Genomic DNA, 17,703 nt, shown 5'->3' on the forward strand with positions numbered 1-17,703 from the left:
ACCTCGCCCGCCGGATCTGGGTGTCAGGAGCCTCTCCATTGCTCTCACTGTGTCTTCCCGTAGCCCACTGGAGAGGCCGAGCCTCCTCCTGGGAGTCCAGGAGCCCTTTCCCCGCCCAGGCTGCCTTCCGGGAGAAGCATGAACTCCACTCTGTTGCCTTTTGACTGGATTTTTAACGTTTCACCTTGATGTTCCCATTGGGACTTTGACCAGAGAGCCGGGAGTTGCTGAACTGCGTTTCAGACAGCTGGAGGGTGTCCCTTAGAAGCAAACTGCTGCTCCCTTACCTCTTCTCATGGGATTGTTAGACACCAGCTCTGGGCACCATATGGAATAATCTCTTTGGAATGTGCACCCAGAGCATTAGGCAGTGATGACCTCTTCCCAGTTCCCCATTTCCTGCTGTACCAATCTCTGTTGTGCTCCTTGTTTGGAGTTGGCTTCAGGTGTGTGTTGGCCGTCTGTGCCTGGGCTGTGCTAATATTGAACATTCAGTGGTGTAATTAAGGCCATCGTGTACCATAAGCAACCCTGGCTTCCATTCCCTTTGTGTTTCTGTTTAAAAACACCCTCTGCCAAACAATATACCTTTGTTCGAAAAAGCTGTATGTGTAATCGTGTAATACAGTAGCTGGACAACTGGGTTAGAAGCGGGACTTTCAAGCTTCCCTTGACCACAGCCCACAATAAGAAATACATGTTACAACATTACCCAGTATCCAGATATAGATGTGTGTCTATACACACACACACACACGTATAATATCACTGAAAAGCAATTCACAACATGCTCTTAATGCTTCAATACCCTCTGGTATTTTGTGTTTCTTTTTTTTTTAAAGCCATTCGTGACTTACTAAATTATTTTCTCATGGGTTGACAGCCACAGTTTACAAAAATGATGGTCTAGATTCACTTCTGATGTTTTGTAAGAAACATTTTGCAAGAGAGGATGGCTGTTGAAATGCCTGGGTGTTTGCCTTCCCAGCTGAGAGCAGGTTAACGAGGGGAACTAGGGCTAGTTTGCTTCTTAGTAGGAAATGTTCTCAATTCTGCTTTGTAGCATTGTTTATTACATTTTTTAAAAGGGATGTTAATTTTTACTCTAGGTAAGTCCCAGCTTTCGATAGCGGTTGGATAAGAATGTTATTTTCAAAACCGTAGGGTGCTCGGGAAGATACTGTCCTTAGTCCCTACTGTCAGTTCTGTCTTCCTGGCTCTGCTGGGCAGCTCTGTCGCACCTATAAATAAAAGTTTTTGTCACAGTCAGTTGCTTTGAGCCTCAGAGGGTATGGCATTGGATTTTAAAATAAGTCAAGCCCCTTGCCGAATACATTTCGGAGTGTCAGCGTGTCTTTTTCTATAAGTATAGGCCAAATTTAGGGTCTAGGCTTCCCTGGTGGCGCAGTGGTTGAGAGTCCGCCTGCCGATGCAGGGGACGCGGGTTCGCGCCCCGGTCCGGGAAGATCCCGCATGCCGCGGAGCGGCTGGGCCCGTGAGCCATGGCCGCTGAGCCTGCGCATCCGGAGCCTGTGCTCCGCAACGGGAGAGGCCACAACAGTGAGAAGCCCGCGTACCGGTAAAAAAAAAAAAAATTAGGGTCCAGTTTTTCTGGAGAAGGTTAGTTAGAAGACAACTAACCTTTAGCAGTCTTCACTCATCCTTCATGCTTGGCCCTGTGCCAGACAATTTGGGTGTGTTTTTTTCACTTGATTCGTGGTATGTATTTGTCCCAAATCCCATTTTCATGAGAGGTGATGAGAATTTTTTTTCTTCCTACAGAAAGGCCTTATGAATGAAATAAGGTTTTAGTCTGAATTCCTTGATTCAGAGTTTTTTGTGGTCATTGATCAACCATTTAAAACACAACAGTGATCACACTGCCATTTCCCATAGTTAAAATTCTTGTGGAGAAGGGCATATGTTTGAAAGTTATTTTAAGTTGCCAGATCTTTTGGTTAATATTATAAGACTCTAATTACAACATTTTTTCCCTTACTTGCAAGCTTTAGAAACCTTGGTTTGCAACTAACTGCACACATATTTATGTGAAAAAAGTTTATGGGAAGAAGGTTTAGAAACAGTGATCACTATGGAGTATGTATATTTTGAAGTTTTAAGATGCGGCTGGCTGGCCTTTCGAGTTCGTTGTTATTAGAAGCCAAGCCCCAGTTCTGAGCGCACTGTTGCCTGATGCAAACGTCTAATCCCCCAGGTTAGCTGCTCAGCAGGTCGGTTGGGGGCGGGGGCGGGGGTGGGTGGGGAGTAAAGAAGCAGAAGCAGCCACCTTGCTGATTAAAAGTCAACTGCCATTCCAGGGAAGAACAAATGTTAGGGTAGAAAAAAAACAAAATTCCAGGGAGAATCATCTGACCTTCTCTCTTTTAGCCTAGTGAAACAAGAGCCTTGGCCATCCAGGCTTGTAGCAGTAAGCTGCTTATTTTAGTCTATGTCTCCCTGTGAAGAGCCGAAGCTCACCTTTTCATATGTTTATTTTGAATGAGGGAGTTGGACTAATTGTTAGGTCTACGTAGGACCATTTTAAGGTCCATTTCAGCCCTGACATCCCATTTCCCAGGGGTCAGGGTCTGATGGCTTATTCTGAGGGTGCTCTGGGTAAGATTTTGGTCATCACTGAGGTGTTGAGGGCAAAGCAGGAGAGAGCTGGATAGGAATTCTCAGCTGCCGAACAAAACTGACTCTTTTGCTTTCATCCTGGGGCCAAGGAAACATGGGTGCACACTCTGTATCTATCGGTTGAAGAGTGAAAAATTAAGAAGACAAGATTCTGGACTTCCCTGGCGGTCCAGTGGTTAAAGCTCTGCACTTCCGATGCAGAGGACGTGGGTTTGATCCCTGATCAGGAAACTAAGATCCCACAGGCTGCACTGCGCGGCCAAAAAATTAAAAAAAAAAAAAAAGAAGAAGACAAAATTCTTTTAGCCCCCGTTGTCCCAGATAAGGTTTCGATTTTGCTCTGTTGGTAGGGTGCAGTGCTGGCTTTGTGAAGCAGGGGATAAAGCAGAGTTCTCAACCATGGCTGCCCATGAATGGCTGCCCGTGAAAGTACTTGAACTGAAGAAAACAAAAAAAAGAAAGAAATCCAATTAAATAAAAAGCACAGGGCGGGCGGAGCAGGGTAGACAGTCATCAGTATTCTTCTTAAAGCTTCCCAGGTGAGTTTAATGTGCAGCAGGGATGAGAACAGCTGGTATAAAGTATCTGAGATGCTTTCATGGAAAGTGATGGAAGGAAGCATCTATTAAATTTTGCCTGCTAATGACCCACTGTGTCTTCTAAGATCACGTATGTCTTTTTTAAGCAAGAAAGAAAGAAAGAAAGGAGGAAGGAAGGAGGGAGGGAGGGAAGGAAGAAAGTGAAGGAAGGAGAGAAGGAAGGGAGGGAGGGAGGGAGGGGGGAAGGAAGGAAAGAAAAAAAAAATAATTTACCTCTTGGTAGCACTGTGATGAATATTGTCAAACATGCCATTTTTCCCATTTCTGCCCAGCTGGGAAAGCATGGTCTCTGGTGGGTCTGACACTTCATTTGACGATAGAGCCCATTCAGTTTCAGGTCTCTTCGCCATTTCACGTTTGTATGTAGCTGTCTTTGACTTCCTTTCGACTGGACCTGCCCGCCTGACAAGGCATGCTTGCTTCTCCGTCTAGAAAGTGATCAAATGTCTTGGCTCCTGAGGCTGTATGTTTATCTGAGGCTAGAGGGACGGAGGGTGTCTCTCTTCAGACACACCTGTGGTTGGACCCAGTACCTGTTGTCATTCCCAGGCTGTCCCTTGCCTTCACAGATCCCTCGCGATTGGAACCAAATCTGGTTATAAGCTGTTTTCTTTGAGCTCCGTGGAGCAGCTGGACCCCGTCCACGGAAGCAGTAAGTGTGTGCGTGTGAGGACCTCAGGGCACCAAATCCTCCCTCTAGACTCGAAGCCGGGGCACTGCTCAACTGTCTGCATTTCCCTCCATTAACCGCAAACTTACAGAGTCAGTGTTTTTTCAGATTTAAATATAAATCATCGTTTCCACTTGCTTTAAAAAAAAACCCCACCATGAAACACTAGTAAGATTTGGCAATAGCTGAAGTAACATTCTCTTTTTACATTAAGAAATCCTTTGAAACTGTATTGTTGACACTTTTTCGTATACTCATATGCACGGTCATCAGTTCTGATAATTGTCAAACTGAAAGTTCACTTACGATTTTTTTTTTTTTGCCCTTTTATTGGCACTGTAGAATATTGGTAACATTCATTCAGTCATGGAAGTATTTTCCTTGTTTTAATAAAGCAGTAGTCTCCCATTCACAGAATCCATATCGAAGACATTGAAGTACTTCTAGTGAATATTAAAAACAAGTCCAGCTTAGAAATGTGCCTCTCTCATTGTCTCAGGGAAGGTTGTTGTTTATGCCACCATTATATTGACGAAAACACACTCTTCGGATTTCCTGGGAAGAAAGTGGCTTGGCAAATAATATCTTAGGCTCCCAATTCACTTGTAAGATGTTATTTTTATTATAACATTTTTGTGAAGATTCTGCTCTGTATCTGTCCTGCGTTGTTCCCTATGGGACTTGCTGGAGCCCAAGAAAGGCAGACATGTGAAAAGAATGTTCCCAGAAAGACACGGAGGCCTCCTGTCTACAGGCGCTCAAGAGGCCTCCTGATTTACCTTCTTCCTGGGTACAGAAGGACTCCCCTGGTCATAAAACAGATGTCCGGGGTATTATCAACAGGAAAGGGATTCCGGAGAGAGTCAGGGAGCACAGCAAGACGGGCAGGAGGCACAGAATTCACTGTTCCTGCCCCCTCCCCTCCCCCATCATGGTGGCACCTGTACCTTTTAGCAACAGGGACCAGAAGAATTCCGAAAGCAGAGCCTCCCGACAGAGTAGTTACCCCTTTGCAACCTCCCATGGAGGAAGAGTGGATTGATCCAAACCTCCCAGATATGTTCTGCAGAGAGGACAGCGGCCCCGGGGGCGGGGCTGTGATTCCAGCCGCAGAGGGCATCAGGGGATGCTCTGGAGAGCCCGGCTTGAGGTTCTGATCGCCGGGGTCTGCCTGACTGTCCATCGTGGAAAGGGCTTGGGAACTTGGAAAACGGGTAAAAGTTCACTGTCGAGGGAAGGGGCGGGGAATCTCTGCAAGCGGGCGGCAAGGGAGGGAGGACCCCGAGGAGGCCGGTGGGCTGACGTCTGCCTGCCCTCGGCCGCCTCCCCACCCCCTGCCCGCAGATGACATCCCCGACGTCTGCATCGTGGAGCGCCTCTTCTCCAGCAGCCTGGTGGTGGTGGTGAGCCACACGAAGCCTCGCCAGATGAACGTCTACCACTTCAAGAAGGGCACGGAGATCTGCAGCTACAGCTACTCCAGTAACGTCTTGTCCATCAGGCTGAACCGGCAGGTAAGGGGCTGGCGCATCCCTCCGGGTCACAAGGCTCCCGCCGCTGGGGACCAAGGAAAAAGAGGAGCATCTCTCGGGATGGTCATCTCTCTCCAGCATCCAGCTCTGTCGGGGGTTTTAAAACTCAGGCCGAGGATTATGGGGATATGGTTTGAGTCTACGCCGCACACTTGTCTCGGTGGTGAGACCGCCCGCACCGCCCCCGGGCCCCGGTCCTTCCGCCTGCCGTGATTTCTCAAACATCCGCCACCGGCTAGGCGAACGCTGTCCCCCTGGAGCCAAGCTGGGTGGAACCCTGGCTCAGAATCTGTCCCATGAGCCACCGCAGGGGCACCTTAAACCAGAGGGGCGCCCTTCTGCTTTGGGCCCTAGATGGTGGCATTCCTTGCCGGCTGGTGGTCACGCCTGTCAGAATAAGCTCCTGGAGAGAAAGTGTGGTACTCCTGGGTTAGTGCTGAAGCCAGCCGGTGAAACTGCCCCTCCTCTTGCTGGGACCGAGTCCCAGGCCGCTTTTCTTTCTTCCGGCTAACCCGTGAAGATGTTTCTGGTGATGTTTTCTTTGTTGGAGGAAGGGTTAGTCTTATCTCAAACGTGCAATATACATTCTTTTGAAAACTATAAGTTCCTGTTAAATAAGCATTTGGGGGTACTAGCCGAGTTTCCCTTGAATTATTAGATTTAAAATCCTATGAGGGCAGCGACTGTATCCATTTTACTCGCTCCCGTAAGGCCTGGTAGAAAAGACGGTGCCCGGTAGAAAAATGCTCAGTGAATATCTGTTTCCCGGCTGCCTATTAAATACAAAAACAAATAAATCGGTTCTTTCTGTGACCGAGCAGATCTGTGTATTCAATTAAATATTCCCAGGGTGCTGGAGGTCCTTGCCTTCACCGAGGACATCGTTTTCTCCTTTGTACCTAAACTATTAAGTGCTTACTTTTTTTTTAAACAAATGAGACGAAGTGCTGTCTTAAGTTTATGAGAAGGAAGAGATTGTTTCTTTGGGTTGATCCACTATGTTGACTGCCTACCATTCAAGTCTGTATAAAGCAGGGTGGTAGAAAATGGCCTGAGAAATAGAATACGGCGTATTCTAGAAGCAAGGAGTAGCAGGGGATAAAGAAGATAAGCCCAGTTCTTGGCAAGAGAGGGAAAGGCAGTTTGAGGGTTTTCAACTTGAAGGCTTTTAAGCACAATTCTTGGCTCCAGTGCTGTCTCTGAAATGTCTTGGTTGCACATTAAATTTCTTTGCAGGACGTTTTATCTTTGCATACGTTGATAGCCAGGGTATAAAAATTAAGACTGTTTAGGCAAATGTCCCGTAAAGGTCAGAACCCTCAAATGGTATCCACGGTATTTATTTGTATAATGTCCCTCGCTTGCTCTCTGATATTTTCATCAGCAAATGGGACTGTTAACCTTTAGGTGCCACCCTCTCCTCAATAAAACACCATATTCACTTCAACGTTCCCTGGCCGCATTTCCTAAAGAACATCACGGCACCTAGAACTTCTCCGCTGTTGACAGCCAAGCCAGCTGGACCCCAGGCTGAACAGGGCTCTCTTCCTTTAGCATGTCTTCTGCTAAGAAGATGATTTGAAACAGGTCTGGGAAGTCTTCGGGGTTTGCTTCTCTTAAAAACATTCAGACTTGGGACTCTTCACTTTTGATTTACGGGGCTGCTCGTGTGCCCTCCCTGCCAGGCCAGGGTCCTGCCGCTCCCCACCCCCCCCCCCCCCCCCCACCCCCCGCCCCCGAGGATGTGAGAATAGAGGCTGCTCTGTCTATTTCATCAGGTCCTCAGGCTGTGCAGTTCCTTTCTGAAAAACAGGAAAAAAGTCCAAGATTTGTGTGGGGAATTAAGAAGAAAGAAAACCCCTATTATCCTCTGAATCTGTAGAAAGGAAGAATATTCAGTAATTGGGATCTGTTTCATTTTTAGTTGCTGTTAATCCCCTTCTACTAATAGAGGAAAGGTATTCTGTGGAATAAAGACAATAAACCAGATGTATTTGGATTTGTAAATGTCCACAGTTCTTTGACCATCTGTTCCGAGGGGCCCTCGTTACCCAGATGGAGATTGATTGGATGGAAGCCTCCAAGGGCAGACGCTGTAAAGAATTTTCTAGTTGACAAAAGGAGTTTTTACTTCTAGGACCTAGACAAATAGATGAGAGCCAGGGCGACAGGGAATGAGCTGAGCTGGAGGCCAGCCCAGGGTTCCGCTGAGACCGCAGACTGATTAGCAAAGGGAGCCATTGCCAGGGTTGCGCTCATCCCAGGAACGAGCCCTCACGTGAAACACAGACGAAGTGCCTCCTCTTTGCCCCTCACTGCTCTCTCTGTGTTTCCCTTGGGCTGGGGGGTGACCTGAAATCCGGCCGAGTGGACCACAGAGCAGGTGGTACTCTAAGAGCTGGTGGGGAAAGATGGGGGTGAGGCCAGAGAAGCTAGGAGTGGAGGCTGCCCCTGCAGGAAGGGGCATGGTGAAGACCCCGTATTCTGGGGTCGCACGCGGGGCTGGGGGTGGGGACACAGGAGCGAACCCGAACCCACAAACGTCAACAAGCATAGAGCACTCTAGTCCAAACCGTAGTAAGTGCAGGCGAAAGGCAAAGCGGTGCGGTGAATCAGGGACTTGACTTTACGGAGAAGCACTGATACATGCCATCAATTTGGAGGCCCTGTTAGAATCTTTTTTGTCAGCCCTCTGCACCCAGCGCTGTGGCCACAGAGCCTTAAATAAACCTGAGAAAAGTGTTTCAGTGTTATCTTTCCGCTTGGTTCAAGTGACAGTCTCCCGAAAAATTCTGAGCTGGGAAAACAGCATTGCAGGCTTTTCCCAGAAGGGGAACCCACCGCTTCTTAGTGGTATTTTTAGGTTCCTTCCTTTCCAAGAGTTGTTCCCTGGGATGAAAGGATCTGGCCTGGGAGCAGTGGTCCTCACGTCTGGGGTCCGTGTTGAAACCCCCCTGAACGAGGGTCTTCAGGCAGAGCCCAGGCCTTGCCCAGGGATGCCAGGCGCTCATCAGAGTCTGAGAAGCGCCAGCCTGAAGGAAGCCGAGGCGGCGTCTGACGGGAAGGGGAACCGAGAAGTTTACCCGGAAGTGTCTTCACTGGCAAAGGGAGTCTGATCAGGAAGTGTCCAGGACTCCCTGGACTGAGGAGAGGGAAAAGTACAAAAACAAAAACAAAAACAAGAAGGAAATCTCAATTTCTAAATGGAATTTCCGAAGATCCTGTATTTAGTGCTTCTGTCCAGGTAGATGGTGATGTATACGCGGCTGTGCGCACATAACGTAGGCTTCAAATCGATCATGAAAATTCCTCCCCCTTTTGGCTTAGAATAGACTTAGGACTCCCAGGAAAGAGGCGTGATCTCGGGATGGTCGGGCCCCTTTCCGAGGAATCAGCCCCGATAGGTTGATGGGTCTGTGTGATTTCAGAGGCTGCTCGTTTGCCTGGAGGAGTCCATTTACATTCACAACATTAAAGACATGAAGCTTCTGAAGACCATCCTGGATATTCCTCCAAACCCAACAGGTGAGCCCCAGTCCGGACCAGGTGCCCCCACATCTCGTGTCTGGGTGCTCCTTTTGCACCAGCTGTGTTTCCACCCAAATTGAAAACCCGAAGCAGCGTTTGTCCTTCATTGCTTTATAAATCTTCGTGGTGTTTGCCTTGAAGCTTTGTCTTAACAGCCGCAGATTCAGGTTATCTTAGGCCATGTGTCCTGCAGGAGGGCCGTGTGACCTTCCCTGCAGCCTGGGAGAAACTCCTTTCCCCTGGGACCCATTCTCAGCAACCATGTCAAAGCATTTAGGCAGACACATAGGAGATGTCCTGCATCTGACGTTGCAAGGTGCTCACCCCTAGTTATCTTTGCTGGTTGTTCAGTATAGAGCAGACGTCATAATCAGCAGTGGGTTCTACCTGACTGGGAGACAGACAATCCAAACCGAAAAGAAACGTGTTTTCTTTCGTTGCAGACAATGCTCTCTACGTGGGTGATATGCTAGGAGGTTGGACTGTATTCAATTCTCAGATGTAACACTGTTTAATACATTTTCCTGATTTAAGAATGGGAGCAGCTGGGATTGGTCAGGTTGAAAAGGCAGACGATGACATTCTGTGAATCCCTGGCGGCAGAAGTAAACAAGAAGGAAGTTGTGTGGTGGGACAGGAGCCACCAAACCAGAACAGTGTGCGGATCTAATGATTCAGGGCAGTATTTGTAAATCGCACTCCAGCTTAGTATCGTTAAATGATTGCTTCAGTTCACTGCGGTTTTCTAATTCGTTGACTTTCACCGAATTTCAATATCCCTGTGGCCCGACCTCAGTCACCTAGACTCTTTGAGCCTCAGTTTCCTCACCTGTAAAATGGAATAGTAACCCCCGTCTCACAGGGGTGGCGTCTGTGGCGGTGACCTGCTCACGGCCTGCTGGGCAGTAATTCCTCCTCTGGCCTCATTTCCTTCTCTCCATCTGAGTTATACAGATGGCCCTTGATGTTGACTTCAGTGCTTTAAAATTTCAGCCCTGACAAAACGGTACTGTATTTGAAAAGATCACAGCCATTGAGGCCGTTAGAAAGCTCTGTGGGAGAACGACTTTAAAGCCTGTTTTGCAAGTGGAGGGTGGTAAGTGGGGACAGCGGACGGGGGATTAGTTTCATTTTGTGCTGTGGGGACGGCGGTGGGGGATTAGTTTCGTTTTGTGCTGTTTTTCAGGAATGACAGGTTGAACTAACCTGGAAAAGTGTTTATTGCAGACATGCTACGTGCCCGGGACCATAGTAGGCACTGTAGGTACAGACCACACGCCAGGAACCCCAAACCTTTGGGACATGGTGCACAAGGGCCCTGGCGTCTTTGGAAGGTTTGGGACCCAGGGGGTGACAGCTGAAAGGAAGATGTGCTCTTCTGACAGGGCGAGGGAGGTGAGTGGGGTCTGAGCAGAGCCCACTGGAGCCGCGGGCCTGGGCTGGACCCTGGCGTCTTTGGACAGAGGACATCTCAGGGGGGCAGGGGACATGCCAGGTGAGCAGGGGACATCCCAGGTGGGCAGTGGACATGCCAGGTGGGCAGAAAGTTCACAAGCTGCCTGTGACTCTCCGTTTCTTTGAAAGGCGGGGAGCCGGGCACCGTCAGCGGCCTTTCGAGCAGGCGTCCCACGGGTCAGGGCAGCCGGCAGCCCCCTCACTCCTGCGGCCACACCTCAGCCGTTCAGCCCAGGGGACGGTGCTGCCCGCCTTCAGGGCCAAACCTGTTCCTCCTGGGAAAAGCCCGTCTCCTCTTTGAGCAAATGCAGCCATTTGTCTTAGCTCAGGAAACGCACGGATGGCCTCAGTTTTGCACTTTAAACAGGGAGGAAGGAGGTTTGCAGGTGTAGGGCCATCTGTGCTCCCTGTTAGGATGTGTGCGCCTCACAAAGGGAATGATTTTATCTCAAGACAACTTAGAAATGATGGGAGGAGTCCTCAGGTAAACACTACCAGTGGGCTGGGGGAGAGATTTAGCCTTTCCTTCTGAAAGACCAGGGATGGGTTGAAAGTCCAAAACGTGTGTCTTATTACAGCTTTGACATTCTTTGGAGAGAGAGGCCAAGACAGCCTCAAATGCTGACATTTATAATCATCCTCTCAGCTTCCCCTGAGCTCTTCCTACTTCAGTAAAATGGGGATGAGCCTTTTTACCCCACAGAGTTCTTATGGGGAGGACTCCCCGAGGGCGGGGAGGGGGTGAGAGCGAAGTCCCATCTGCTGGGCACACGAGGCTCGGCCAGGCTCGCCCGCAGGCCGGTTGCATGCATCATGTCCATCTCCAGCCAGGAGGGCAGGCTCGGGACAGGTCAGGGTTTCCCTGCAGTGACATGACCCGCCCTTCGCTCAAGGACCCCCAGCAGACTCTGAACGTCCAAAACCACGTAGATGAGGTCCTCAGAGGCCAGGAGTCTCCTTCATTTGTTCCCACCCTCTCATGTATTTTCTGAACAACAAACTGTAAGATGGAAACTCTGGCCCTGATGTGATGCATCTTCATGGGTCACAGGGAGACGGGGCCTCTTGGCCGACAGGCTCAGCCACACAAATTCTGAATGTCTTTTGACTTTGTGAACTACGAACACATGATATACACAGAGTCCTGTCATTGCTTCACGCTCAGTACCGGCCGTGGCTGGAAATTTCCTTCCTTCTGTCTGTTTGTGTCATGCCCATTCCTGTTGTGTCAAAGACTGCAGGCTGCTTCCTTTAAAGGGTTTGGCCAGACGGGGCTCGAAGTTAATTTCCTGCTAGCACAGCAGTCTGTACCCTGAGCAGCTGAAGGTGGAAATCTCCATAAAAAAATCCGCCAACGGCAGAACTTGGGGATGCTGTCAGTCTTACAGGCTTTCACGGAACATTGGGGGAGCAGTCTACACCACACAGCAATGTGTATAATGGGACAGAGTAGCCGTTTATTCCCCAGCGAGCGCTCTTTCTGAAAATGTAATGCAGGTGGGGTAAATGGTAGCATAGAGCATCTGTAAGTACAGAGACGATTTCTCTCCTTTCTATTTTTAAAAACTGGAAAGCATATTCCATTAATCAACCCAGAGGGAACTGCATTTTATAAATCACTGTTAACTTGCTTTAATTTTGACACATAATACTATAAATACCGAGGTAAGAATGATTTAGAATCACAGGACTTCCTTCTAATTCCAGCCGATGGTGCCATTGGTTCTTGAATGGAAATCAGGCATTTTTCTTCTCCAGCTGCAGAAGGATTACAGCCAAACCATTTCAGTGGAATTATAGCTGACCATGATTTATGAAAATGTGTGTCCAGTCTGAAGTCCAAAAGCCACATCAAAACCTAACTCCTTATATTTTAAAAAAAGAAAAAGGCCAGAAGAAAATATTCTCAAATATTTAGCACAGTGAAAAGACTCTGGGTTTTAGAATTCTGCGTGCTTTTTTTTTTTCTGTTTCTTTATATTTTCTGGGCTCTACAAATTTTTTATACTATCACTTTTATATTATAAAATAATATCAAAGAAAAGGCTGGGACTTCCCCGGTAGCACAGTGGTTAAGAATCCACCTGCCAATGCAGAGGACACGGGTTCGAGCCCTGGTCCAGGAAGATCCCACATGCCGCGGAGCAACTAAGCCCGTGTGCCACAGCTACTGAGCCTGTGCTCTAGAGCCGGCGTGCCACAACTACTGAAGCCTGCACACCTAGAGCCCGTGCTCCACAACAAGAGAAGCCACTGCAATGAGAAGCCCGTGCACCGCAACGAAGAGGAGCCCCCGCTCACTGCAACTAGAGAAAGCCCGCACGCAGCAACGAAGACCCAACGCAGCCAAAAATAAATAAATAAATAAATTTATTTATTTATTTAAAAAAAGAAAAGGCTCATTTCCCTTCCTATAAAGGGTTTCAGGGGACACTTGTGACAGAAACAGAAGACGAGTAGAACGGGAATATCTAAGCCTATAGCAAAGTCTTCCTACTTTCCTTGGGGGCTTCGCGAGAAATAAAGTGCATTCTTAGAGCTGGGTGGATTTGTCTGAGAATTGGACCGCAGGAAGCTAAAGGAGCTCACGCTCAGCATTTCTGGGGACCGTCATTAAGTTGCAAAGGTTGGTACGCACGGCCCCTTGGCTACATTCAGGTGGGCTGGCCGAGGTGCGAGCCAGAGGCAGAGCTGTCAGGTACGTGGTTACGTGGCGGGGTGTACCTGCCCTCGCCACCATCCTTGGTCCCTTCTTGTCAGACTCTCGTGTCAACTCACTCTCCATTGCGTGTTACAGGAAGTTCCATGTTAGCTGAAGAAGTTTAAGCTTCCTTCCTTTCTGGAAATATTTACATTTTAATATACAACTCTGAAGGTCACCTCACACCTATTAGAATGGCTATTATCAAAAAGACAAGAGACAAGTGTTGGCGAGGGTGTGGAGAAAAGGGAGCCTGCGTGCACTGTCGGTGGGGATGTAAATTGGTGCTGCCACTGTGGAGAACAGTGTGGAGGACCCTCAAAGCACTAAAAACTGAGCTACCTTATGATTAAGCAATCCCACTTCTGGGTATTTATCCAAAGAAAATGGAGACACTAACTCAAAAAGATATCTGCAGCCCAATGTTCATTGCAGCAATATTTACAACAGGCAAGACATGGGAACAACCTAAGTGTCCATCGATGGATGAGTGGATAAAGAAGGTGTGGCATATAGATATAATGAAATACTACTCAGCCATAAAAAAGGATGAAATCTTGCCACTGTAATGACGTGGATGGACCTTGAGGGCATCACACTACGTGAATTCAGTCAGGCAGAGAAAGACAAGTACCATATGATCTCACCTATATGTGGAATCTTCAAACAAAACAAGCTCACAGATGCAGAGGATAGACTGGTGGTTACCAGACGCTGGGGGTCAGGGGGAAGACAGGTGTGAAATGGTTGAATGGGGTCAAAAGGTACAAACTTCCAGTTAAACAATAAGTCATGGGGGGGGCTTCCCTGGTGGCGCAGTGGTTGAGAGTCCGCCTGCCGATGCAGGGGACGCAGGTTCGTGCCCCGGTCCGGGAAGATCCCACGTGCCGCGGAGCGGCTGGGCCCGTGAGGCGTGGCCGCCAAGCCTGCGCGTCCGGAGCCTGTGCTCCGCAACGGGAGAGGCCACGGCAGTGAGAGGCCTGCGTACCGCAAAAAAAAAAAAAAAGTCATGGGGGTGTAACATTCAGCAGAACTGAGAAGGCGTGAGTGGCCTCTTCTGAGGCTGGGTGAGCCTGTACAGGCGAGAGGGCTGCAGGGAGCCTGCAGGACAGGGCGCTGGGCTGCCACCCTCCTCCCACAGCTGCCTGGCAGGTGATAAGGGCACAGCCTGGTGGGTCCTCGGCAAAGCCCGAGCAGGAGGTCGGACCTTGGTTCCCATCCTCGACGTTTGCTTTTGTTTTAACCTCTGCTCTGCCCCCAGCAGATGAGGGTCAGGTCCATTTTAGCCTGATCTGAAGTTTCTCTTATGCTTTTACAAGAAACCCATTTAACACACTAACTTGTAACAAAGCTACCTTTTCTATTTAAAAAGGGCCTCTCTTGCCTGATCTCCAAGTTCTTATTCTGGTAATGCTTCTGGTTCGGGTAATTCCCTGAATTCACTTCTATCACGTACACCCCTATGAATGGAAGCCATTGTTGTGAAAATCCTTTTCTTAAATGCTATTAGGATCCTCCCCCGCCCCTCCAATCCCCGTGTAAATAAAAATGGCTTTTAGGTTTGGTTCAGTGGTTTGACTTGGTGTTTACTCTTCCAGAATATTGTTGAAGCCTCTTAAATCCAACACGTCCTGTTTCTTTAGTTTGTCCCGACGGCAGACACACCGTCTTCACTGCCCTCAAGTGAATTACCCCTCTGGAGGCGCCCATTTCCCTTATCGAGGCAGGACGTTTGGCTCTGGAACAATTTCTAAATAGGTCCTCCCGTCAAGCCACCCAGCCTCCCCACCCTCCAATTTGAAATGACATTTAATCCCCTGCAGAAAGGCCACCACAAGCTGCCCTTTATTTCAGTTAGGAGCTTGTAGCCCAGAGGGTAACGGAATTGGAAGAGAAGTAGATGTTACTTCAGGGCCCTGGGGCACAGTGCGAAGAAGAACGTTTAAAATAGTCTAACTTCTGACCTCTCAGCTGTGGTCAGTGTCCAATCACTAGGTCGTCCCTGGAATTTACTTGATCAGGGTCCTTGGTTTAGAAGAATCAAGAGTCGAGGTCTGCAGGGCCGCTCCTCCCCTCGCCAGCAGGTGGCGCTGTGGTCGTGCCGTGTCCAGATGCCCTTCCCGGGCGTGGACGCCGGCTTTTCACGTGCGGTTTGCTCTCCCCCAGGTCTGTGTGCCCTGTCCATCAACCATTCCAATTCCTACGTGGCCTATCCTGGGAGCCGGACGACAGGCGAGATCGTGCTCTACGACGGACACGCCCTGGTAAGGTGGCGGTGACCCCGCCGGCCCAGGCCCCTGCCTGGCCGCGTGGTCAGTTTCAGGTGAGGGGCGGGCTCGGTGGCCAGGGGGCGAGGTGCAGAGGCGCAAGCAGCTCCGGCCACAGCTGTGGGGTGTGGACGGGAAGGTCATGCCCTTTGCCCTCATCGCCATCCGTCCACGTAGCCACAAGGCAGCCTGCCAGGCCCGGACAGACACCGTGGCAGCTGGGGGCCATCGCGGGGTTGAGTGCGCCCTGCCGGGCCGTGGCGCAGCCTGCGACAGCGTGCAGCCTAGTCCCATGTCCTGCCCTCTGCTCTCCGAGCTTCACAGAGCGGGCAGGGTTGCTGCAGGAAGCCGGGCCCTAGAGCCGCATCACGGAGAACACAGTCACATCACCGCACTGGCCACACGGGTGGTCGCCCATCTCCCCGAGGGCAGAAAAAGGGACAGAAACACAGCAGCCCTTGCAGCAGCGTCTAGATACACCGGGAAGCGACGTGCAGCTTCTATGCATACGGCCTGGTGGAAAGAGGGAAACAGGGAACCCAGCAGAGGAGGGAGAGGAGACGAAACGCGTCCTCCCTCTGCCCCACCATCAACCTCCGTTTTCCCTTTCTCCAACAGAAGACAGTCTGCACCATTGCTGCCCACGAGGGGGCGCTGGCCGCCATTGCCTTCAACGCCTCGGGCTCCAGACTGGCCAGCGCCTCCGAGAAAGTGAGTTCCTCAGGGGCTCGCCTCCTGCCGGGGTGGTGGTGGGGGGTTCCGGGGGCCGTGGGCCCCAAAGAGCTGGCGGAAGGGGCCCGGTGACCCCAGCGCTCAGACCTCACTCCGAAGGGAGGCCTTCCGGCCCCTGCGTGAGGCGCTGCATTTATTAACTCGGGCGACCAAGGGCCTCTGCTGTGCAGGACACAAGCCGCTTTGCCCAGAACCTTGCGGTCTGATTAAGAAACGTGCGTGCCCATCATCACAGATACAGAGAGATGCCACGTTCCATAAACACAGTAGAAACAAAATGCTTGGCTGTTCAGCAGGAGAGACTGACATCTCCTGTCTGGAATAACCAGGGAAGGTGACCGAGTTGAATTTCAGATGCCACGAGAAACAGGTGTATCTTTGACGGGCAGAGATTGAACGTCTGAGGGGGCCACAGCAGACTGACGAGCGCGCCAGCGTCTTGGGCTGGGGGGGGAGGGGCCGGGAGACGGAGGCTGTTCAACTCACCTTCCAAGAATGGTTTATACAGCACACATACAGAAAAGCCTCTGTGCACAGCCCTCTGTGCTTCCTCTCCTGAGACAGATGCTCAAAACCAATCAAACAAGCTCGTCTCTAAAGGGACGTGTCTGCGTGAAGCTGTTCACGGTACGAAATGCCTACCTGCTTTCTCTTCCAGGGCACTGTCATCCGGGTGTTCTCGGTTCCCGATGGGCAAAAGCTCTATGAGTTTCGGAGAGGCATGAAAAGGTCTGTGCTCATCGTAAAAAACACACTGTAGAGTACGCACAGGGGTCCTGCAGTGGACGGCTGGCAGCCGTCCGGGGAGAGGACAGAGGGGCTGTGTGCGCCCCTCGCCCTGCCCGGGAGGAGGGATGATGGTCCTTTCTCAGGTGACTGACTAGAGGCCCCGCTGAGCACTCAGAACACCCGAGAGCTGAGAGGGCTTTGTGACCTGGGCCTCCAGCCTGAGGAGCCCTTTCTTGACGCGCCCAAGGGAGGCCCGTCGCGGAGAAATGAGACAGGCGAGGGAGTCGCGGCCCGAAAGTAACTGCTGACCCTCCTCCCGCGGAATAGAAAAGTGTGATGGTCTGGGTCCTATCTGCTGTAGGGCTCACAGACGGAAGACTTCCAGCGTGACGGGAAGGGGCGATGCCTGGTTTCTTCTCACCTGAGAAGCGACCCAGTGTGACTCTTTCCGATGTTAATTTCAAAGTATGAATGATACAGTGTTGAAGGGATTTTAGAAAACACAGGCAGACCTCGGAGATAGTGTGGGTTCCATCCCAGACCACCACAGTAAAGCCAGTATCACAATAAAGCGCGTCACGCACATTTCCTGGTTTCCTCGTACCTGTGAAAGTGACGTTTACACTATCCTGCAGTCTGTTAAGTGTGCAATGATGGCATGAGTCTAAAAAAAAATGCCCATGCCTTAATTTAAAAATGCTTCATTGCTAAACAATGCTGACCATCACCCGAGCCTTCAGCGAGTCGTAACTGTTTGCAGTCATCACACCAAAGGTCACTGATCACAGGTCACCACGACAAATAGAATCATCATGAAAAAGCTTGAAAAACGTTGAGGATGATCAAAACGTGA

At 50.0% G+C, this 17,703-nt stretch overlaps 1 protein-coding gene across 1 annotated transcript in view; it reads left to right on the top strand.

Annotated features, from left to right (window-relative positions):
- The window catches only part of WIPI1 (WD repeat domain, phosphoinositide interacting 1), a 29,844-nt gene that overhangs the window by 709 nt on the left and 11,432 nt on the right, over window positions 1-17,703 (top strand). Inside the window, exons 2-7 of the mRNA XM_029210826.1 lie at window positions 3,806-3,888; window positions 5,251-5,420; window positions 8,867-8,963; window positions 15,289-15,386; window positions 16,008-16,100; window positions 16,780-16,850. Of these exons, the coding sequence (XP_029066659.1) occupies window positions 3,806-3,888; window positions 5,251-5,420; window positions 8,867-8,963; window positions 15,289-15,386; window positions 16,008-16,100; window positions 16,780-16,850 (612 nt within the window). The remainder of the gene's footprint in view (window positions 1-3,805; window positions 3,889-5,250; window positions 5,421-8,866; window positions 8,964-15,288; window positions 15,387-16,007; window positions 16,101-16,779; window positions 16,851-17,703) is intronic.

This window comes from Monodon monoceros, unplaced genomic scaffold (genome assembly GCF_005190385.1).
Source record: "Monodon monoceros isolate NGI ecotype Baffin Bay Population unplaced genomic scaffold, NGI_Narwhal_1 Super_Scaffold_9, whole genome shotgun sequence".
NCBI classification, from domain to species: Eukaryota; Metazoa; Chordata; class Mammalia; order Artiodactyla; family Monodontidae; genus Monodon; species Monodon monoceros.